Source organism: Podarcis liolepis (assembly GCF_965112155.1).
Source record: "Podarcis liolepis genome assembly, chromosome: 5".
NCBI lineage: Eukaryota > Metazoa > Chordata > Lepidosauria > Squamata > Lacertidae > Podarcis > Podarcis liolepis.
In genome coordinates, this window is record NC_139556.1 from 63,250,574 (window position 1) to 63,275,189 (window position 24,616).

A 24,616-nucleotide genomic window follows, 5' to 3' on the forward strand; every position below is an offset into this window, starting at 1 on the left:
TGTTTACTACTAAAATGCAAGTGCATAAGGCCTGCAGCTTCCAACCTAGGAGTTTGAAAGCACGTCAAGTGCAAGTAGATAAATAGGTACCGCTCCGGCAGGAAGGTAAACGGCGATTCTGTGCGCTGCTCTGGTTCGCCAGAAGCGGCTTAGTCATGCTGGCCACATGACCCGGAAGCTGTTTGCAGACAAAAGTCAGCTCCCTCGGCCTATAGAGCAAGATGAGCGCTGCAACTTCAGAGTCATCAGTGACTGCACCTACTGGTCAGGGGTCCCTTTACCTAGCCATCTGTCATGTATGATCTAGTTGAGGTTCATGCATTGCAGGGGGTTAATTAGATAGATGATCCTCAGGATCCCTTCCAACCCTACATTTCTATGATTCTTTTAATTCTTAGTGTGAGCTGCCTTGGCTGTTTGTTTACAAATACAGTAAATCAATCGATAAATCCGTTGGCCTTCAAGCTGCTAAAAATATCTGTGTGTGTGTGTGTGTGTGTGTGGAGATATTTCTGCCTGCAGCAGACAACCACATGCACCGCACTGGAGTGCCTATTCAGGCTGCAGTTGTAAGCACAATTGCTGGAGACCAATTCCCCTTGACCTCAACTGAACCTCCTCCTGACTCAAGGCGTTTGGGCTTCAGAGGTACACGGAACCCCCGCTATAAACAACAGAACTCAGGCGACATTTCTAACCCATGGAGAAAGACATCGCGTTTCTGAAGCGAATGGTAACGCTCCTTCTGCCTCGAGCTTCCTTCTCCGTCTAAAAAACCCGATGGGGGGGGGGCAGGCGGCCCGTTGAGTCACGTGACCTCGCTCCGAAGACGAGGGCAGGGAGGAGAGGCGGCATCTATTTCCATTTGTCTCACATGACCCGCCCCCCTCCAACGGAAGTCCCTCTGCTCCCGAGGATCTATGGTTTCTTTGTAGGAGGCGCTCCCCGCTGCGTCTATGGTCCTCGCGGGGCCGGACGGGAGGCTGGCGGATCGGCGTGCACATTCCTCCCCCATTACCTCACACTCGGCGAAGGGGCCGCCGGGATAGTGGAGGACCTGCGCTCTGTGCCGCCTTGCTTCAGCTCCCTGTGTAGCCGGCGGCGAGCCCGGGATTCCTCTTCCGATTTCGCTGTGCGGTTTCCCCCCTTCCCCTCCCCCCGCCCCCGGGCCGCCTCGTCCTCCCCTGCCCCGCTGGGTCCACTTCTCCGGCTCTCGCCCGCCTCGGCCCATGGCTCCATGAAGCGCGGGGCAGTCGAGGTGGCGGCGGCGGCGGCGCTGGTGGCGGCGGCGGGGAGGCAAGAGCAGGAGCGGCGGCGGCGGCAGCGCTGGTGGCGGCGGCGTTGGTTGGGCTGAAACGGCGAACTGGGGAAGGGAGCCGTCTCCGCTCCGGGGAGAGAGAAGGTGGGGGCTCTCACGTCCTCTCCGCGAAGGAGCCGCGGGGGGGGGGGCTGCTCAGATATTACCCCCCCCGCCCTTGCGGTCTCACCTCACATTCCCCTCAACCCCCTCGGGGGCTTCATCCTCCTTTGCGCCGTTCTCGCTCCTCCTCTCTTCAGGTCTGGACTCTGGGGCGTCCCTCTTATGTCTCCCCCCTCCCGCATCTTCCTCTTCCTCGCGTCCTGCTCGGCAGTCGTCCCCCCCCCCCCCTCAGGACCCGCTTTGTTGCTTTCCCCATGCTCGTGCACGGGGCCCTTCAACCTACTTCTTCGCCGAATCCCGGCGTGGTGCAGCGGCTACAGACCGGGGCTTGGACCCGGTTCAGATTCTCGGTTCACCCGCCTGGGTGGCCTCGGGCAAGCCCGGCTATCCTTGTACATCTGTTTTGAGGATAAAGGCGACATAATACCTTGTTACGGCGGCGGAAATGCTTATGGAACAGGGCTAGTCACGTCCTCCTCTTGCATTCAGTACAGTCACGTAGGTCGTCTCTTCGCTCCTAAACAGGTTTACTCAGCTATAAGCTCCGTTTCAGTTCAGTGGGACTTGGCGCCTAGCGTGTCTTTTAGGATTGCAGGCTGTAGTCTTTTATATTCGTTTGCCATAAGCTCCTGTGTATTTGTACCATCCTGCTGTGTCCAGCTGGGTTTTTGCTTCCAGATAAGGGAGCGTAGGATTGTGGTCTTAATTAGGAAGTAAAGCTCATTGGAATTAGGAAGTAAATTATTTGGAATTAGGAAGTAAAGTGCATTTTGGAATATATGTGCTTGCTCTGATGGTTTTCTGAAACTATTTCCATAAGACATTCGACTGCTGGTATTGCCCCCATCGACTACTCTAATAAGTGTGTCTACCCTTTGCTGTGTCTTCCTGTTGCTAATCATTTTATCTATGTAATCTGCCTTCTACCGCTATCAGTGCCATCAGCTTTGTATATGTCTGAGTTAAAATAGTGAAAGAGTTGGATCTCATACTTGGAGATGGCTTTAACATTTTATTCAGCTTCACCAGAGCAGAGTATCCCTGTTTTATTTTCTCTGCAAGTGTGGCTGATGTGCTAGAGGAGATAATTAGCCATGCTGGTGTATTCTATCCCAGTGTCTGTGTGGTCTTAAACTAAGTGAGCTAAGATGACAGTACATGTCTGGTGAGGATCATCTGTAGAGGTGCTCCTGGTTATGCCAACATGCATCCATTTGGAAGTGTATGTTTTCTGTAGTGCCACACTTCTATGAAATTGTCTCTCTCCCCCCCCACCCCGAAATAAGGCACATGCCAACAGTAAAGCAGTTCTGGCACATGCTGAAAACTTTGCTTATCATGGCATTTGCTGGCTACTGATGCCAGCCATTATAAGATTCTCTAAGGATATTCTTGTCTGTCTGAAAGTATTTTAATGATTTTGATTGTATGTGTATAATATTTTATATTGTTGTACATATCCTTGGGATGCCTCTGCCAAAGGCAATATATAAATATTTTAATAAATAAGGCCCAAGCACCCTGCACCTAATAGTTCTAGGATATTCCTAATGCCTCCTACTTAGTACACTATTTCTTCCTGTATTAGCTCTTTCATTTTGCTTCTTTCACTATCTTTTATACACTATCCCCCACCCCATAAGGAAATACAGTAGCATTGTCTTTCAGTGGTTTCATAGCAGTAGTTTCTCTGAGTGCCTCTCATAGTAGGAGTAAGATGGACTTTGGGTCAAGAACAGAAAAGATAGAAAAGCCCACATTTACTTTGTGTCTCATGCACTGTGTTAACCTAGTATGCCTCTTTCCATCTATTTCATTAGCAGTGAGGTAGTGCATTTATAAGTCTAGTAGCTGAGCTCTTAATTCAGTGTTTAATTTTGCCTAGATATGATTTTATAGCCCTTTTTTACTGAATGTTTTTTTCCAGATTTGGGGAACAGGAATGGGCCGTGAGAAAAGAAAATTCATTCCAGATATAAAATAGCTTCCCCTTCCACTTGTCCATCTCCCCCTTGGCAATACAAGGTTTCTGTAAGTATTATCTCAAGCATAATATGTTGAAACTTATGGCACAATGATGTTGCGAATACTGGTGACTGGTATTACCAAAAAGCATGGTGAAAGGGGAGAGCTTTACCCACCTTACAACCACCAAGGTTACTGTATTCTTTCTGCACCCCGCCCCAAACCCTAAGCTTGTTTTGTTTTTTTAAATTGCCACCCAGTGATGCTCAAGGTTAGATAATATCCTATATATTTTGCAGCCCTGTTTCAGTAACAGAGCTCAAACTGAGATGAAATAGGGTGTTCAACCCAATGATTAGCAAAGCAATAACATTATTTGATGTAATGTTAAAAGAAATCACTGCCTATAAAACCCTTTTTCCATATGCTGAGGTGAGGGCAGTCAGGTGGGGATAGGATGGCGAGTTAATTGTTGGATAAAAAAAGAACTGAATAGATGGTTCATTGTTAAATTGTTTCTTTTTGCTGGCATTTACAAAATGTTAGCATCTGAAATACACCAGCCAGTTTCATCTAGATTTGCTTTCTGACCATTTGCACATAGGGAATAATAATTTTCTTATAAAATCCCTTGCCAACATCGTACATTCTCTGCATGCTTTGGATTGACTTCTGAATAAATGCGCCTAGGTTTGTGTTGCATACAGAAGTCAGTTCTGGCCAGCATGCTAACTAGGCCATTGACACAGGTGCAGCCACAATTGTAGAATTCTCCCTCCTTTTTCATAGCCGTTGTATAACCTTCCATTTATAACTAACACTTTTCAGCCCCAAACCAATACAAGGGCATTAGTTTCAACATTCTCTTTATGTAAAGAAGACTGAGGCCTACACTCAACAGAGAAAATTGTCCTGTTCAGTTTTTAATTTGAATTTAAGATCGTGACATGCAAGAAAGTTCAAAATCTAAGGCTGAAGGTCTCATTTCTATCTGTAATCTGTGTTTTGTTAGAGGAATCCTTGATCAAACTCCTTGGTGGTTATTTGTATTTCAGTGATAATGGGCAAATTGCACTAATTCCTAAGAAAGGGTGGCAGCAGTAGACCTGCATATGGGAATGTCCAAGAAAGGAAGACTCACCCTCTTGACTCTACCAGGCTAATAACTAGCATAGGAGAGGTGACTAGCATACTGCCTTCTTCCTCCAAAGTATTTATGACAGTGGGAGCTTTCACCTACTCGTTTTGCCCTAGTATACCTGTCTCCTGCTGGTAGGTGTAGGGGCTATCACTGCTGATCCGACTTTCCCAAGACAGGTGTGAGCAAGGGATGGATAGAAAGAATAACCTCTTAAGTTATAAGATTGCACATCTAGAAGATAGTGAAATGGCTGCAGCTTTTGTTCTAGCAAAAGGCCAAGTCTGTTAAACTGAATATTTTCAATATCTGGAAGACTTCACAGTTCCCTGTGCCTTAGGCCTTCTTGGACATAGTATTTTGCAAGTGAACTGAAACCCTAGGTTGAAAGCAAACTAAAATTGCAAGCATACAATGAGCACTTTGTAGCACTGTGGCTGTTCAACCAATTGTGTGTGATGATGTCACTGAGCACATCTGGAATGTTTTTCTTGGGTTTATCCAGCAGCATTCTGCCTTAATGCAAAGATAGTCCAGGTTGAGGACTACTCTCCATTCCTATTGCTGTATGAGGTACTAAAACACGCAAATGGTCTGCAGTTACATTTAACTATTGGATCACATGTTGCTCATGCAAACTTCACGGTAATGTTCCTTTTCATAAATAAAGTCTACATGACCTTTGTAAAAAATGTCTTCATAACTGTGCACATCGGTCTGCTTTCTATTTAGTTTTCCAGTCTTGTGCAATCATATGTGAGCTTTCTTATGGAACTCGGGTTTTTAATGTGAGAGGTGTATTTTTCTTACTGTGGAAAAAATACATCCTTATAATTTGCTTTTCTTTTAGTATAATGCTATGTGTTGCATATTGTGTGTTTTGCCAGGGTTCTACAGTACTCCAGACAGCAAGTGCTGAATCAGGATGGGAAAAAGACGCTGTGTTCCTCCACTTGAGCCCAAGTTGGCAGCAGGCTGTTGTGGGGTAAAGAAACCCAAATTGTCTGGAAGTGGAACACACAGCCACGGGAATCAAGCCACAACCGTGCCAGTCTCTAGTTCAGGTCCTCTTCAGAACCACCAGCATGCAGATGGGGGCAATGGAAGGGAGAACGTATCAGATTTGACTTTATGCCCTGGAAACTCTCCAATTACACGAATGAATCCCACTTCAGGAGCATTGAGCCCACTCGCCCGGCCTAATGGAACTGCCAACAGCACCAAAAACCTAGTGGTGACAGCGGAGATGTGCTGCTACTGCTTTGATGTACTCTACTGTCATCTTTATGGTTTCCCTCAGCCAAGACTTCCTCGATTTACCAATGACCCCTAGTGAGTAAATCCATGGGCATGGGAGGGAAACTGAAAATTCATCATCCAAAGTTCTTATGTTGTAGGGCTATTTGGAACACAGGTAAACTGTTAAGAAGGAATCTGCAGTGCTGTTTTGATGTTTGTAGGATGACATAAAATTTGAAATGAAACTGTTTTAAATGGTGGAAGCATAGGTAGATTGATCCATATTAGGCAAACATTTAAAATGGGCATGCGCATCCTACGGGGCGCATATTCAAGCACTGGATTTTACAGGGCCTTTGACATTGTAGCACTCTCAGTAACTAAAGAAGGTTAAGGGATTGGGAGCAGGCCAAAGGATATAATGCTCCTTTGCCTCTCCAATGCAAATTCCCCAGCCAAAGCAAGCCTTATGGTAAAGGTTTATCATGACACCCATCTTATCCATAGTTAATGCTACTCCACAGTCGGTATTAACCAGACTTGAGATCAGAGGGGTCTGTTTTCCACCCTTAAAAGAACTGAGAAGGGTAGTGTTTTATACTGAAGTCTGATACTTTGTAGCTGTGTTATATATACTTTACAATATCAATATCAAATTCAATATCTTCCTTTGTTGCAATTAGAATCTTCACGTTTGCAGAGCATAATTTGTAAGTGGCTCCATTATAACATGACATATTCTTTATTGTTGAGAAAAGTTGCATTTGGTGTAAAGGTTATAATTGGGAAACTAGGAAGCAGGAAAACAGCTTTTAGAAGAGGTTTGAAGTGAAATTGAATGAGGAGGTAGCCTTGCTTAGTGTGGCATAGGTTATGCAGTGCATTATATACCTTATACTTATTATATACCTTATATTTATTAAATGGCAGCTCTTTAAGAATATTATGAAGAAGATTGGAATTTGCTCCCCTAGAACTCCATTCCGATTTTTGCTCTAACTTCTTGTTTGAGTGATGTGAATATTGTGAGTCTCCAACAGAAAAAATATGTGGCTGCCTGCTAGAGCCAAGAGTGAAGCAGATATTTCAAAAGTAGCATGGCTGTTCCCGCATTTGGATCCTGTCCTTAAAAAGATAACTCGTGTCTTCTTAGCACTTCTTAGCTTAGATTGTGTTTTTCAAATATTTAGATCATTTGCCTCTAATGCAGATTTCACTGGAATTTTGTTGAACCATGACATGATTATTTTTTTGGTAAAGAGTATTTGCCCCACATAGCTGTCTTTTAAAACAAAAACAAAACCGTGCTTCCCAGCCATAGGCCAGCCACCACTGGCTCTTCATGATCAGGGTTGGTCTTGACTCATGGTCTGAAATCTTCTATGTATTGAGAGTTAAATGACTTTAAGGGATCCAAAATTCACCCCCCCCAAAAAAAAAAAAATCAGAAGCTTGATAACTTGAGATGTGACCAATATATTTGCTGGGGAAATAGTGATTAATCACTTTTCCTGCATTATTTTCTCTACAGACAGATTGGTCCAGTCTAGACAATTATATATTGGGTTAATAAGCAAAGATATGCCCAAAAATTTTACCCACGCATGCAACTTGCCCTTTATGGTGTACCTGAACACAAAGTGGGTATCATCAGTTAACCATTTTTTCTCATTTTGTCTGAACTGTAAAACTATGATTACCAAGTCAGGAACAAGCCAGAAAATCAAACTGTTGTTGGCAGTTGGTTTAAGATCTTGGCTTGTTCTGAACCTGGTTGTGGGAGTTTCCAGTTGGAAGAGATGGACACTGTTGCTAATTGAAGACTTGTACCTTGCATTCAGAAACACCAAGGAAGGAAGTGGCTGCTTGCATTGGTACCAGCTTTATTTATATCTTGGTTTATTAAGCCAAGATATGATCATCTGAATACAGCTAAAAATAGAAATATATATTTCTGAAGGTGATCATTGAAACCCAGCATTATCACAGTAACATCACATTATATCACATCTGCAGGCATATCAGAATGAGTGTCTTTGCCTGTGCTTTCTGTGGTACAAATCTGGATAAACTGGCTAGAAAAATCATATTATCCTAGGTTCCTATAATCTGGAAGCTAGTGTTGAAAACACATCTTCCCCATTCAGGAGCAGTATCAAAAGTTTGCTGCACATTCATAGGAATTTGAGTTTAATTTTTATAGCCATACTGTAGTAGTATGTTGAAATTATGGGTGTTGGAGGAGAGAGAAAGTCAGCGAGTAAAAGTCCAGAGTTTTTGATTAGACTAAACAAGCCTTTTTTCAGCCCTAGAATTTGGAGTTTTTCTTGAGAGTGAGAAATCTGTTGTTTAAGCCATCCCTTGATCTTGGTTCCCCTGATTTGCCCTCCCTTCTCTTCCAGAGATTTGTGCCTGTGGAATTAGCACAGGAACAGAAAGTGGATGTGGTCATTCTATCTTTAGTATTCATTTTTTTATGTGTGCAGCCTAGCTGTACACACTCAGACCCCTGTTGAGAGGGAAACAAAACTTTGGAATAGTTTATCAAATAGCAACACAAGACCACAAAGGGGCATCCCGAGGAAGTGGCATCTTAAAGATCAGAAGTTACCACCAGGTGGGTAACAGTGCTTCTTACCAGCTAATCTGTGCTCTTATCTGTCAAAGTTTGGAGCAGTTAACTCAAGATCAATCAAAAGGATTACTAAAATTTTCACACCCTCTCCCTAGAACTGTCCAATGTACAGTCTTCTGATAACAACATGCTTGGAAGCAAAGTGACAATCCATCCATGACCCTTATGGTGCTTTTAGAGCTTCTTTGAAGTGGGTTAGTCACTTCTAGACTGCTGATCAATGGAACCTGATCTGATCTCGTCTATCCAGAAATTAGTATGCACCAGCTGTGCACTCTTGTCATTTCTTTTGTTTTTCATGTAGTTTTGATGTGTGTAATATATCAAGAAGGCTGACTGAATGCTGGGCTAATCATCTCCCCAGTAGTGGGAATCTGAATACAGCAGCCAAGTTAAACAGTCTGCCCAAGGACATGCCAGCAGAGAGTGATATGCTTCTGCTGTGTCAGACTGTGTGTGTTGTTTTCTGTTTTAAAGGCCAAAGACTCTTAACACAGAATGCCTTCCCCAACCAAGTGACCTCCAGATGTTTTGAGCTACAACTCCCATCATCCCTTACCATTGATCATGCAGGCTGGGGCTGATAGAAATCCTGGAAGGCACCAGGTTGGTGAAGGATAGCCAATAATCTCATGTGCAGTGTGATAATGAACTGGCAACCCTGATTGCCTCTCTTATTTGTGTGCGCAGTTGGTCTCTACATAAGGCTGTATGGAGTCAACTACATAGAGTTCGACTTCTCCCTCTAAGATGAAAAAGCATGCATCACGTGGAGGGAGATAGCAGTACATATTTCAGCTTTCTTCAGCTTGGTATCCTCTAGATATGTTGGATTAAAACTCCCATTATCCTTACAATCGGGCATGCTAGCTGTGACTGATGGGAAATATACCCCAACAACATCAGGAGGGCACTGGGTTTGGGAAGGCAAGTTTATTACTCAGGTGCTCTCCTGGGGAACATTGCTGGTTGCAAGAGGTGGCATATTAAGGTTTCATTTTAGTCACAAATATTTAGAACTTGAAATAACCTCCTGAATATTTGTGACTTAGGAGAAGCTTGTCTTTTCAGCACTTGGTAAAGCTGTACTGTGCTGGAAATTGCATTTCTTTAATACATCTCTCTATTTGTCCAACCTAAATAACCAGATGATGCCTCCTAGATCGTAGTATCTGTGATGATTTAGTAGTACTTGGGTCCAGGAGAATCCTACACATTTAAATAAAACATTTTACCAATTGTGTCATTATTACTTGACTTCAAAAGTCAGACCTGTTCCCTGTGTGGCTTTGTTTTTTGCATTAAAAAACAAGTGTTGAATCAATTTGTTTGATGAAGAGTCATGGATCCAGTTTCAGATTTCTAAGTATAGGCGTGGCAGATTTGTTTGTATGAAGTTTATGTTCCAGGGTAATACCTGAACTTACAGTAGTATAATTTATTAGGCCAGTCGAAATATCCCAAAGGTAGTGTTCAAGCTTTCAGGTTCACCAGATCTCTTTCAGGCTGGATATTAAGTCAAAAGGGAGGGGGGAAGATGTTGATGATTGTGATGAGAGAGCTCATGTCTGCAACTGAACATTTAAGATGGAATAGAGAAGATCCTAAATACACTTACTGAGGAGTAAATTCCATTTAACTTAGTGGGGGTTTACTCCTCATGGAATCAGTTAGCGTTTTGAGATTTTATTTATTATTAAATTTTCCGCAGTGCTTTTATCGTTGCAAGTGCATCTCTGTCACTGGAGGAGCCAAAACTGGATGGTGGTATGGGAGGATAGGAGTGGTGTCAAATTCTAAACACCCCCTGTACCTACTATAGGTACATCAGCCTGGCATCCTACGTTGCAGGGGCTTGGCCTAGATGACCCTTGAGGTGCCTTCCAACTCTACAATTCCATGATTACACCAACAAAAGAGGTGCAAGTCATAACTCAGTTATCCCATTAAGCTCAATGGAGACCAAGAAGCTACCCTACTCTGCCCTGGCATAGTATAGGATTCAAACTAAGTTTGGATTTAGTCACAGCACATCCCTACCAACATCTAACTCCCAAACATTCAGATGATAGCATTTGCTGCATGGAGCTGTACGGCTTTTGTTCCAGCATTAAGGGGGAACTTTGGCTATGGGAACTATGTAGAAAAAGCACCTGACATAAAAGAAAGGGAGCACTTGTCACGAACATCTTGGACTCAGAACACATTGCCGATACTTGTTGTCTTAGAACCCATACAGGTATATCGCCTCAGGACACAAGCAGCCAACAACACCTCTCATCTGTAGCCAAGGATGCAAGAACAAAGCACCTTGAAGAGGTAAGCAAGGGGAAAGGGGAATCTTTTCAAAGTGTAACTGGTGCGACCTTGCTATATCTTGGTTAAACTATATTGGTGGAAAGATCCTTTTTCTCGTCATACCTAGAAACACCTTTACAAAGAAGCACAAGGCTAAGCATGTAGAATGGGGTGCCATGGTGGCCATGAAACCCCCATATGTAAGAAAACTATAAATGAAGGACAGACCCTAACCATTAACACATGCTCATGATTCTTTTTGTCATACAGGATCGTGACAGCCTGGACACATGGAGCAGGACGAATGCAGTACCCAGAGTTCTGTTGTAACTCCCTAAAAGAGAGGTAGGTATTGTCTCAGTTTCTACACTTTCTCACCCAACAGAGGGAGGGAGGTTAAGGCTAAGGGTATTGGATGAGCACCTAGGTGATAGCACTCACTCAAATCACCTCCTCACAAACACCTATTACACATAAAGCTCCAGAGACTATGCTGACTATTACTTTAGTGCTCTCCTTTTGTCTCTTCGATTTTCCAGGTGCAGAGAACAGGACACATTCCACCCCCAATGCCATGCAGATCTCAAGTGAAGCCTAAAGCGAGACCAGCAGTTGCGACAATTGTGATTCTAGCCATATATATCAATCCAGCTACCTTGTAGAAAAGCGAGATTTTGTATATTGAAATATCTGATACTGTGCAATAAAAGTTTCCATTTGTAGCAACAGATGTTTTTGTTTTTTGTCAGTGTGGATGGCACTAATCCCATCCGCCAGTTCTCACTGGTAGGCATAAGATGGGAACTCTGACCTGGAAAGGGTTGGCTTATTATTAGAGCTCAGGGTCTGTAATGGCTCAAATGAAGGTAGTGGGTAGGCTCCTCAGAGTTTGCAAATGGCCTGATTACTACAGTAAGTGAAGCAGTCAGTTGGCACTGAGGGCAAAATGCATGATGAGGTCTGGTACAATAAACAGCTGCTAGCTAATTATGCCGATCAATTCAGCATTTTCCCTGATTGGATGACACAGCACTTACTCAGGTGTACCAGTCTGAACATCTCCCAACAGTGACTGCTGAGAGGCTATATCAGTGGCTTGAATCTGGAACTCCTTGCGTGCCTGAGCAGTAGAGCATTGGAGTTGCATGCAGAAGGTTTTTGGGGTCTCCAGGTAGAGCTGGGGAAGACTCCCTGCCTGAAATCCTAAAGAGCTGTTGCCAGTCATTATAGACAATAATGAGCTTGGCGGATCAATGTTCTGACATGTTATAAGATAGCTTCCTATGTTCCTTCAGCTTTTCCACAGGGCATGGGTTCCTTATGTAGTCCATAGGCTTCTGATATAAATGGATTCTAATTCTGTCTATTCCTCGCTCTTGCATCTGACATGACTGAGAAAGGCCAGGCATATTGACTACCCCAGTATGAACAGTCCATCAGCCTTGCTTAGCCCATACACGAAGCACTTCCATTTCATCTTAAATCTGTTTAAACTAGACAAGCTTTTTCATCTTGCTTTCTTTCTCATACATGCACACACTCTTTGGTTGTTATTTGCTTAATATCCATCCTGGAGAAAACATCTGGTGAACTAAAAAACTGGCTTGGTACTTTGTTGTCTTTCAGTTGTTCCTCACAAATATATTACACTGTTGTTGAATTTGGTTCTTTCAACACAAACATGTTTTTTGTCAGCATTGTACGCTAGGTTATTTTAAAAACAAGGAATACTATAATTGAAATGTATTTTTTAAGATAACATTATTTTGATTACATTTCTGTCCACACTGAGTAGGATTTTGTTCCATTAAATTGTTAGTGGGATGTAACATAGGGTTTACCTGCTAATTTTTTAATTCTAGAAATATCCAGATTTTTATCCATTCTGTACCCCATTTTATTTTTTTTGGCATATCACAATTCTTGCAACTTGTTCAGATTCAACTACAAAGCTGAATCCGCTCAAGAGATTTGCAAGTTCATTTGGAGAACCAGGTCTGATCTTAGGATCTGTTGCTCTTTTCTGGTGCACACACAACACTCAGGTATAGTTTGTTTAATGAACCACAAGTCTCATAGGTCAAACAAATCATGACTAGTTTCTCCAAAGTTTGTTCTCCCCCTCCCCCCATCTGCTCTTTCTGTCATGCCTTTGTAGCCTGGTGAGGATTTGTGGTGCGGTGATTTGTGTGTGGGGGTTCACACACATCACCAAGCCATAATTAATACAAATCAAGGTTTATATGCCAATAAAAAATACAGCTTTGAATCACTGTTGGCAGTAAACAAACCATGGTTAAGCTGCTAGCCAGGGTTCACACATAATGCTAGGTTATGGTTTAATAAACCATGGTTTAGCATTACGTGCAAACCAGCCTACTGAAAATTTCTCAAATGCCTTAGTAGCCCAAAGCAAAAAAAAATCATTTTCCCCAACCACAGTGCCAATCCTGATATGCCAATCACAGTTCTCATCTGGGGCAAATAACAGCTGTGGAAAGGGGTGATTGGATTGGGACCATAGCAGGGGAAGTGTATACTTATAATTGAATCAGAAAAAAATGGATGTACTTTTTTTAGTTTTATTCTGATTTGTTCTTTCATTGTGGCCCATCATATATTCTTTTAGCCTCCATATGAGATTCCACTTGAAATCCTGCTTATACTGCTTTATAAGTTCTACTCAGTGGTTTGTGGCTGGAGCAGTAACTGAGTTAGGCAGAGTTACGATTTGCTCTCTGATGTCATCCTGCGCACTGCCTGCATGTGACTTAAGTACTTTCAGAATTGCAGAATTGAGGCAGGGAATACTGTGGTCTTTTAGTATAAGCTTTATATGCAAAATAGGGAACGTTATTGGTACTGTGGTTAGCACTTGAGGTCAGAGAACGTCACCTCCAATTTTGTATGCATTGGGGAAAGAGAGATATGAAAATTCTAGAAGAGATTTGAAAGTGTACCTATCTACCTACCTGCAACCCAGGATAACACTTCATGTATCTGATAGTGGACTGTAGTCTGTGAAAGTTTTATGACATAATATGTTTGTTAGTCTTTAAGGTGCCACAAGATTATTTCTTGAATTATCCTCGTTGAGATAACATGGGAGCTGCATCCCAACACTTGTGACTTAATTATTTACTGTATTTTTACTGGTGCGATCTGTATCTATTCAGAGCAACCTTTATTAAGCTGAAATACAAAATACTCAAATAAAACAGCAGAGGGCATAGCTCTCAAAAAGTACTGCCTTTGGAAAGAAGACAAAGATAAGAAAACCGAACATTTCAGAGTTCAAAGATGACTACAGTAAAGGCCTTGTCCTAAAAGCAGATTTGTCCCAAGACTACTAGAAACCAGATCAAAATGAATCCAGATAATCAGCTTCATCCAGGAGTCACTAGAGTTATCTATCCCCTACCCAACCATGTTCCCCCCAAAAGACAAATTTGAGACATATGCTAGTTGTGTAAGAATAAAAAATAATGTTTATTATAGAGAGGCCTCACAGCCACCTTCAGTGTAGCTAGTAAGGTCTTCCACATTTGTTGACAAAGATTAATTTGTAATAAAATTAGGTGTGAAGGGTTTGGGTGTGTTTAACCTGGAGAAGAGATTATTAAGAGGTAATACTAAAATATTTGAAAGGTTATCACATAGAAGGTGCAGCAAATTTATTCTTTTGCCACTTCAGAGTGTAGGACCTGAACAGATAACTTCCTATCAGTATGAGCTGTTTTCTCAGAGGCTGGATGGCCACCTATCAGGAATGCTGTAGTAGTGAATTATTTGAAGATGGAGTTTTTGTGTTATGCATTTTCAGTCCACTCTTTGTGACATGGAAGACAGGGCGAGACAAGCGACTTCGGGGCTGCATCGGAACTTTCTCTGCCATGAATCTTCACTCAGGACTCAGGGAATACACATTAACCAGGTAAAGGCATCATCCATACTGCCTCACATCTGATGGGAAAGCAGGCACAGTGGGGCATCCATGTTGTGATTTCCTATGTCTTGTCAGAGGCGTCATGTATATCCTGCTGCTCAGGCAGATGTTCTCCACCAGAATTTTCTGCTACCCAAAATTAGAATTGAGGAGTCACTGTTGTAGCCGACTGTATAATGTACTATGGCTTCCAGTTAAACGGTACACTGGATTCTTTTGTTTGGCGCTGGAAAACCATCTTCAAAGCATGGTATATAAAGTAGCAATTTTGGATGCAAGCATGTTATAGCAGTACTTTGATTAGCAGTGCACTGGATTCCTAGAACCTACAGGCACAATGTAAGTTAGTGGTTTATTTATTGTTTTTACCCATGATGGGGGTTTCAAGGGTGCACACCCACTTTGCAAAAGCACCCCTCCCCCAGGGGGAATATGGTTGGAAGAAGACATAAGGTTGCAAAGCAGAACCGAATGGCAGGCAGCAGCCCTGCTGCTGAGTTAGGCAGCCACGTCACTAGGTGACCAGTTCACTTGAGCCAGAAGGAAGCCTCACTGTGATCAATAGGCTGCATAAGGTTAATGGCATGCTCGTTACTAAGGCAAGGTATTCTCTATTAGCATCAAATCCAGTTTGTCTGGGTTCTTGGCAGAATGTGAGTGTTTTGGGGAAGCATTTCAATCTCTTCCCATTTCATCATTGTAATAGTCATAGACAGAAATCTAAGTGCGTGGCTCTACCTTTGGTTTATCTGGTGTTCCATTCTATATTTTATTTAATTCTCCATGTAATGTGCTTAAACCTGTTCTGACCTAAAGTGATGTCCCTTGTCCTGGGATGAAATGAGGCTGCAAATGTAAGAAAATGCTTGATTTAAACCTTATGGTGCTTGTTTTTGGTTGTGTGTGTGTGTTCTGTTCCCCTTCTATAGTGCACTTAAGGACAGCAGGTTTCCACCCCTGACTCGTGAGGAGCTGCCTAAACTTTTCTGCTCTGTCTCCCTCCTCACTAATTTTGAGGATGCCACTGACTACTTGGATTGGGAGGTGAGAACAGGTGCATTTGGATCTCTGCATCACTGTCTCATACCATTTGGGTTCGGGTTAGTATATGGTAATGTGTCTGTTTTATTATCAGGGTAGATTGTGGTTATATAGCTAGAAAAATGAGGTTGGAAAGATGGAAGACTGACAAAGAATGCAAAAGTGGAATAATATATCAATATTACTTCAGTTAAGCGTATGAGAAGGGAAGATAATTATTAGACTAACGTTGCAATCCTAATTCCACTTAACTGAATTCAATAGAAGTAAATCCCATCAAAGTTCCTGACATGATTAGGATTGTACCGTTCAGGGTCATCCTGTGCACATTTATATGAAAGTAAATTTCATTAAATGCTTTGGGACTTGCTTCTGTGTAACAAGCATAAGACCATACTGTTAAAGTGGCATATGGGGTGAAGGACATATATTTTACGTTTTGAAATAGTGGGGCTTGCTGAAACTAATTAATTTGGTCTGCCCTGGAGAAATTGCCTCTGGGGCCAAAAGAGATGGCACTACACAATAGAGTTGTCCTAGGAAATGACTTATGATATCACAGATGCAAGAAATGGAAGCAAGGTGGAGGCCTTTATCCTGACAAGGCTGGACTGCTGGTAGGATGCATGGCAGCTGGAAAATGTACATTGTTACAGGAACTACATCTCAGTTGACTTTTATGTTTCCATTGCTAGGTGGGAATCCATGGAATCAGAATTGAGTTCATCAATGAGAAAGGTGTCAAACGCACAGCAACATATTTACCTGAGGTTGCTAAGGAACAAGGTGAGTTTGAAACAATCTACACTGAGGGAAAGTGGTCCAAATATCAGGATTTGGATTGTGGATTTTGGCTTACACAGCAGCTGTGGAGGTCACCTAAAGCCATTAATTATCTATGGCTGAATTATTTTAAAAATCTGCCCTTTAAAATGCTCAAAATGTACAGTGCTAGTTATTCATTCAATGGCACATGTTTTTCCCCCTTAAGACCAACCATGTCTTAAAAGCAATTTTCTTCATTACTGCTAAGACTTTGGTGTTCTTCCTCCATCCCCTTGTCATAAAGAATGCCTGGCTTAGTTTACTGTTGAATCAGGTTTTGCCCTTCTGTGGTTTTTTTCAACATTGTGTGTGGGTTTCCTCTTCAGCCTCACCTGATCACACAAGCACAACATCAGATGACCCTTCTATCCTCCCTCAGCACTAAGTTTTGTGCTGCAAACATGGACAACAGTTGAAGAATGCAGCAGTTGCCACCACTGTAATTGTTCAAAACATTTCTTCCACCATTCAGAGGATCACATCTCCTCCTGGAATTGAGTCAAAAGACCAAAGTGTAATTCATTAAATCAGGTCTCCGCACTGCACCATTACTGGAGAGTAGTGGATTTATACTGTGTTTGATGTACAGCTGTGTCTTACTTTGAAAATGTGACTAACTTGATTGCTATATATGGCTAAAATAGGATAATTGGAAATGTCATATGACTTTGTTGACTAAATTGTTGTTTTCAGTTGGAACTGAATTTGTTGGAACAGTTGGAACAGTAATTTGAACTTGCTTATCTCTCTTTTGAGAGCCTATCCCTTTTTCTTGAAATGAGCCTGTATTTAGTTCACTGCTGCTTGCTTTTTTTTTTTTACAGATTGGGATCAGATTCAGACAATAGACTCCTTGCTCAGGAAAGGTGGTTTTAAGGCTCCAATTACCAATGATTTTAGGAAAACTATTAAACTCACCAGGTAAATGACATATTTTACTTTTTGGTAGTTGTCAGCAACTAAAGTCATTACTACTTTCATTGCTGATGGTAAGTTTTAAGATTGCTCTTTGTGCTCCAGATCCTGCAGTTTTCTGAATTTCCTCACTGCCCCCAACAGTGGTGCCTAAACCTTGCTGTTTTGTTCAGTCATTGTATTTAAATTGTTGCTTTTCATTTTCACAATAACAAATACTAATACTGGCTGCCAGAGCCAACTTTGGTTTTGCTTGGGCAATGTGTGCACACACACACATGCATACCCTGGTTTCTGGGCTGGCTGGGATACACTCCTCCCCACTGCTGGCAGTGGTGGCTGCTCTCTTTTTCTCTGCCATCAGTTACCATTTCCTCCTTTGTATGCTTTCTTTTTGGGCCCACTGGTGTGAGGGTTAGGCAGCAAGATGAAATGCAGCATCTACTTCCAGCTCCTTATGCCTGGAGGGAGAGAGTAAGGGAGCAAATGGAAGCCGCTCCTGCTTCTCACCTCTGCTACCAGCAGATTTAGGCAAGTAGGAAGAAGCAGCAAGCACAGAGGAAAGGAGTGAGTGAGGGATCTGGCAGTGAAGAGAAGGACCTCCCACCACTCTGCAGCCATTTAGAAGGGCTCCAGTCGGCAATGACTACTAAGCCCCTGTGGATTGTGGGCCTCATCCCTATTAAGCTGGAATTGAAATAAATAATTTGAAAGGTTAAACAATTTTTGTTGCTACAACAGAATTCTGAATACAGCTGTTGGTGATTTGCTGACTTTGTTTTGTTGACAAATGTATTTTTTTTTTAAGATCCAATGCTTTTTTCTTTCAGATACCGCAGTGAGAAGGTGACAATCAGTTATGCAGAATACATGGCTTCTCGTCAGCATTGTTTTCAGAATGGCACTCTTCATGCCCCGCCCCTCTACAATCATTACTCCTGACACAAGGCTGCATGACCAGTCCCGCCCCCCAGCTACCACTAACGGCTATGACATCATTGGGGCAGATGCCTCCTCTTCCTGGTCCAGTTACTTCTATTACTGCACCATTTTATGATGCTAGCTTCCGTTGCCAAGTCTGCTGACTGAGGGATGGGGGATACCAGTGAGTGCAACTGAACATCAGGGGCCCATGCCTTTCCTCATCCTTCCTTCAGAATGAGGGTTCAGTTGGACTGAGGCTCCAAGACTAACAGTTGCAGTTGGGTAGAGAGAACCTTGAGGAACGGCAGTACCGCTTCAGATTGCTCTTGTGTGTTAAATTGCACTGTGTTCATTTGAATTGTTAATTGTGACAGCCCCCTTGATTAAGTAGGAGAGTTCTCCTGGCAGTCTGGGCAACGGAGTACAACAACATATTTTTAGGTTATTTTTAATTTTTTTAACCTCTGATATTTATCTACCATGAGCTGATTAGTCCTTATACACCCCAGGCAAGCAGATGACATGATGTGTTACAAGGATGTATGTCAGCAGAGATTCCTCCCTCCTCCTCTTCGCAGAAGATGGCAATTGAAAGGGGAAACAAAATTTACTGCAGATGAAATTTACTGCGTGCACAAATCCAGGAGGGTTCAGTTCCCACATCTAGCTGCTCTTGGTTTTGACAAAGAAGGAAAGTAGCCCTCTAGATAGGACAGTAATGCATAAATGAAGGTGAACTGTTCTGGGTTATGTTTGGGAGTAGCTTGCGTTTCCTTGTCTCCTGGAAGTACAATCTCCCTCTCCTTTGGGGTTTTTCCCTGGGTTTCTAACTTGAAATACAAGCAGCATGGTCTGCTGTTGGATTGGGGCTGATATTATTCCCCACAAAGCCATTGTTAAAGCAATTCAAAAAGGACGTGAAAATTGTGTATAGGAAACACTCCATGGGACCTGTGTTTAACTGGCAGCAGTTTTATTTAGCATGACCCTGATATCCAGGTAATGAAATACACAGTAAATGTTAGCCTTTAAGTGGTTATCTAATATAGGTGCCATCGCTGCACTGGTGCTTCAATACAAGATACATATAATTGGAAGTCATTCAGATTGATTTAAAAGTATATAGCCTCCAGATAAGTGTACTTAGAACTGGAACCTAAGGAATATTTTCAACCCATACCTCCCCAACCCACCCCTGCAAAGTTAACTCACAACCATGTTTAACTATCCTGTGGATTTTAAAATTGCCCTTCCTATTGTTGCTGAATAGCCAGTACATCAAATCATAACTGGAAAGCTCTTTTTCCCATTCAACTATCCTAATTCTCCTGTGTGAGTCACTATGTGTTATCATGAATGCAGGCATTCTTAAATGAATCCACAGGGACTATAAAATGGTAGTGCAGGACTTGTGGAAATCTTGGTAATCAGCATTGATAGATTAAAAAAAATACAGTGGAGAGCACAGCATTATGAGAATCTGATACCTTATATGCAGTATGTGTAAGGACAGTAGCTTTTATGGAAGGCTTATTGGAAGCCAGGAATTATCTGGGAATTGTCTTTTACTGTGGGATGCAAGCTTCCAGATTCTTGGTGAATGAACATTGCCCTGGTGGGGAGGGTGAGGGGAGATTAATGCCTTCTATCTTGAAGCAAAGCCTCAAAGGCAGACTGAATAGATGTTGGATTACTGGAGAGGTAGACATGAATAGCCCATATGAACTGGTGAGCAATATTTGCCAGTATCTGGCTTGGTTGCATCAAAGTGAACTGCTGGCTAGAAGAGGGCAATCATATTATCTTCCTGGCAAAAGGACTGTTCAGAGAATCTAGGAAGCCTCCAAATTACTTATTTTTCTACCACTATTCCTCCTGTCTCAGAAGAAAACCTAACCTTGAAATTTTGTTTGTCAATGAACACATATCTAGATGGTTATGGGTGGGAATGAGAGAGAGAGGAGCTCATATTCCAGATATCTGCAGTACTGCCCCAGCTTTGGTTTTGTATCAGATCATTTGTATGGATTACCACTTTTTTCCCTTCTAATGATGATGAAATGTGTTTGAATGTGAAGGGACTGTCATGATTTCCTGCTACTGAGAATAAATCAGTCTTCTTACAAATTAGAGTGATTTGTAGTTAATGTTCCAGGTGCCCTGGACTGATGGGAGATTGTAGATGGGAGAGGAGAGTTCAGCTGTGGTCATGCCATCCATCTCTGCTCTCAGACAGTATTGAAACATAGGGCTACACTAATTACTATTCAAGTGTTCTACTTTAGAATTTAAATTGTAAAGATTTTTTTAAAAGCAAAAAGGAAAAAAAAATGGTGCTAATCTTTCACCCCTGAGCACATTCGGTGAGACTGGTCATGCAGGCATATAGTGCCAGGCTATTCAATATTGCTTTTTTTAAAAAAAAAATGTTTGCCCTGTTATGTGTCTTCAACAGTGTATAGTGTTAATTATTTGGTTTCATTTTAATGGGTGTGGGAGTTCAGGAGCCAGGTGGGGACCTTAGTTGCCATTTTAAAGAACAGACTTTTGGGAGTGACTTGACCTACTTGGTTTAATTTAACCATTTCACTGAAGTAAGCTAAATTGGTTTTGGAGTGAGAGGTGGTCTCATTCCCTGCCCTTATTTCCATCCAACCACCTAGTCTGTATAAATGGAAATGCCTCTGTTAAAGTTGGATTGTGGTGTTTTCTTGTACTAAGTGGAACAGCAAGCAGGCCATGAAGCACGAAATAGTCCTGAGAAATGGGTACATTCAGCATTGGTCTCATAATGGAGTTCAGTTACAGTATCTTTGAACAAGTGTGTTAGTGGTGTCATTCCTGCAAAATGTATGGGGTCGTCTGCAGAAGATGACACTATATCTGGCTCATACATAGCAGTAATGCAGCAAGATGAGCCAACACTGATATTTGAATGATGTGGGAACCAACAAAATAGCTAAAAGAGAACCGCCTGTTCTGGAGCCGTAACCAGTTGTATTTTTCAGCTGATTAGTGAGTAGCAGGATTGTATAAAGACCTTAGCAATAGTCTTCTGGTCTGATTGGGAACTGGCTCATCCTTAGCTACAAGCAAGTGCCTTTTGGTCTAGATGGGTTTATTTCAAGACAACTGTAGTTGGGAATCTTCCTTGCTGCAGCCATGTATCTTTAGTGTATGGTTTTTGTTTTTGTTTTTTCTCTCCAGCAGATAATGTCTTCGATCACTGGAGTCTCACTGTTCCCCCCACCCCTTTTCATAATGACAACGAGCCTATCTTGATAGAGGCATTTTGGTCAGAAAGATTTTATGGTCAGAATATCAGATCAGCAGAAAACTGCATCTGAAGACCATAAAGGCGAAGTAATCTGTACATTTCAACCAAAATTTTAAGTTTTGCACATAATTGTTTTCCCCGATTCATTGTTAACATTGCAGTCTTCATTGACTGAGTGCTGTTTTGTTTGATTTCTAGCACCAAAATGAGTGACATTTTGGGGTTGTTATTTTTCTTTTGTTTTTCCTTTAAAAGCAAGGAATTTCTTTTGACCTTCAGTGCAGAGATGTCAGACCAATTCTTTGTTATTACACTTGGTTGCCTCCTAGCTATATAACTTCTGGGTGTAAATCATTGAACTTTACCCTCTAATGAAGTATTGTAGAAAATAAATTGTAATGGATACATTTTTATCTTGTTCCTCTTTTATTGGTGTCTTTGTCGATTTTGACTTTTCACATTACAATCTAATACTAATAATTCATTTTGTGTTGTTTCTTTTTAATCCTACAAGGAAAATTAAAGTTGAAATGCAAGCAGTGTGGATTCTTTAACAAAATTAGGAAATGCTCAGAAGTAATGAGATTGGAACTTGTATTTTTTAAAAATTCAAACTTTCATGCTTATCTGGTTGTGGTGAACTGCCTGTTCTCATTAGTTTGAAGATAAAAAGTGATTTCAGGGTGGTCGTTTTGAAATTGACATTTACCAAAATTATGTATGGAAAGTGCTTTAAAAGCACAGCTGCAACATAAATGCTGAGAAAGCGTTTACAGTTCTGTATCACTTAGATTATGCATAGCAATAGTCTTAACTCAATATATCTGTAAAAAAAGAAAGCTGAGCCTGTCAGACTCAATAGGTAGCAAGTGCCATAGGTATTTCCTTTGTGTTTTGGTAAAGAATGCCAGCAACAGTGCCAGATCAACTTCAGTTGATAATACCAACCAAAAAATCCCAACAGGAAAAGACTAGTGTGATTTTATACCAATTAAGCGTTAAGCGGTTCTTTCTTGCTTGAGGGTGTATGACCTGAAGACAAGTACCACTACCTGTCCTGATGTGCAGAATGAGCAGTAATGCTTCTACAGTAATAGAAGGATACATTCTGCTTTACTGCTGTTGCATTGATTTGGAATCAAAAATTCTCTAATAAATAGATTATTCTATCCCTTAAAGCACTTAATCTTATAAGACAATTGGATTCTACTTTGGCAAGCTCTGGAAAGTTTTGTTTTTCAAAACTAGTAAAGTTCTGAAAGTATGGTGTTTTGTGATCCAAGTGTCCACCTTCCCCAGTGCCATGAATGAACAAGGTGAAATGTTAAAAGTGAGTAAAGAGTGTTTCATCAAGCTGCTAGTCCAAATTCTTTGACTCTAATTTCTCATCATAAGCTACAATATATATTTAGGACCTGTGAGACACAGTATCCAGTGTACAGGGCTATTGATGATACTATTTTAATGCAAATTTGACCAACAGACCTATTCTATATATATTTACTCAGAAGTTAGTTCCACTGGTTTTTAAAGTGGGCTTATTTCCAAGTAGGGCTGGAACAACAGGGTATTCATAATGCAAACCTAAACATCCTAAGGATTGAGTCCCACTGAACACATTGGAGTTACTTATGAGTAAAAATGTTTAGGATTGTCAGAATTACTTCCTGACCCTTTGCTTGTTTAAGTAATCATATAAATCTGCACGCTCTTGGAAATTGTAATGCATCATGCTTTCCTGAACTCAATGTTATTACAGATGCACACTTGCTCAAAGGCTGCAATCCTAACCCCACTTACCTGGGAGTAAGCCCCAATGAAATCAGTGGCACTTCTCAGCAGATATGGTTAGATAGGAGTGGGATTTAAATAGAAGAATTGACATCTGGGGGGAATTACCAAAAGGCAGCACTTGGCACTTTGTCCTGGATCTTAGGTAAATAGGTGTTTTCGTTTAAAAAAAAGCTCAACAACTTTTGGGGTGTCCTGGCAACCCTACCTATTGTTGCCTTTGACTGGACTTAACTGTCCAGAGGTCCTTTACCTTTTTACCTATTAGTGATGCCTTCCACTCCCATTCAGAGGGAATTGTGAGTTAAATTCCTTAGGGTTATGTTAACAACGTGAAGTAAGTTTCTGCTCAATGAGGTGCATGCTCACTTGTTTCCCCCCCCCCCCTCTTATGAATGGGTAATGCAGAGAGTGAAATGTGTTTGCCACTTGTCCATTTTTCACCTGGACAGTATGGAAATTGCAGATCAATATTTGACGTCTAAGGGGTGCCTTGGCTGCAAAAAGCAGTTGGGTTAGGGCAGGGCTTTCCCTTCTCTGCCGTCACTTTAGCAGCAGTGGTACTGCTCAGTTCCAGTGGCGTAGTTAGGGAAGGAGAGAGAAACAACTGGTTAGGGCAATGTTTGGGTCTTGACTGTCACTTGGATGCGCCAGGGCCTGTGGTTCACGCAGCTAGCTCTGCTTGCTGGCCTAGAAGTATTGAGGGGAGAGCCCCCTCGCCCGTATGCGCCCTAAGCGAATCAGTTGCAAAGGCAGGCAGATGAGCTTGAAGCAGGCAGGGACCCACAACAAACTGGGACCCTTCCAATGCCACATTCTCCCTCTTGCCATCCTCCTGGCCTATCTGCGGGTTTTGAACGTGGGTCACACTGTTGCATCGAACCCCACATTCCGTTTACGAACTGGCTCCCTGCCAGCTAGGTAGTTTTGATGAGGGATGGGGGCCGTGAGCACACAACATGTTGCAGGACTCCTATAACCCCTGGCTATCGGCCATGGCGGCTGCGCTTGAGGGGAGTGCAGTCCGATACCTCGAGGGCTGCTTATTACCCGTCGCGGCTTTAAGCGCCTTTGGGGGGCTGCCCCATTTCCTAGCCTGCAGACTTTGGGTACTCCAGACGCTTCAGCGGGGTTTCAGCTCTGCACTGCTTCCTGGCCTAGAAACCTGCTTCCTTTGTATCAGGGGAGCACTAAATATATAC

At 42.1% G+C, this 24,616-nt stretch overlaps 1 protein-coding gene and 1 long non-coding RNA gene across 5 annotated transcripts; both read left to right on the plus strand.

Annotated features, from left to right (window-relative positions):
* Nucleotides 1-931: 931 nt before the first annotated feature.
* On the plus strand, nucleotides 932-22,030 carry AMMECR1L (AMMECR1 like). Of its 2 annotated transcripts, none has more exons than XM_083505615.1 (8): nucleotides 932-1,402; nucleotides 3,348-3,455; nucleotides 5,411-5,855; nucleotides 14,519-14,629; nucleotides 15,571-15,685; nucleotides 16,378-16,468; nucleotides 17,332-17,428; nucleotides 18,253-22,030. In XM_083505615.1, the coding sequence occupies exons 3-8, from the start codon at nucleotides 5,449-5,451 to the stop codon at nucleotides 18,362-18,364; spliced, it is 933 nt and encodes a 310-aa protein (XP_083361741.1). In that variant the 5' UTR covers nucleotides 932-1,402; nucleotides 3,348-3,455; nucleotides 5,411-5,448; the 3' UTR covers nucleotides 18,365-22,030. The 2 variants fall into 2 exon arrangements, 1 of the variants encoding a protein (XP_083361741.1); XR_014526789.1 differs by having other exon boundaries at nucleotides 1,022-1,402; nucleotides 16,834-17,428.
* On the plus strand, nucleotides 5,901-11,421 carry LOC310707987. 3 transcript variants are annotated; one of them, XR_014526790.1, is made up of 4 exons: nucleotides 5,901-5,937; nucleotides 10,626-10,716; nucleotides 10,966-11,040; nucleotides 11,235-11,421. It is a non-coding gene; the product is annotated as an uncharacterized lncRNA (long non-coding RNA). The 3 variants fall into 3 exon arrangements; XR_014526791.1 differs by lacking the exon at nucleotides 5,901-5,937 and adding an exon at nucleotides 8,252-8,379; XR_014526792.1 differs by lacking the exon at nucleotides 5,901-5,937 and adding an exon at nucleotides 8,536-8,653.
* Nucleotides 22,031-24,616: the final 2,586 nt, after the last annotated feature.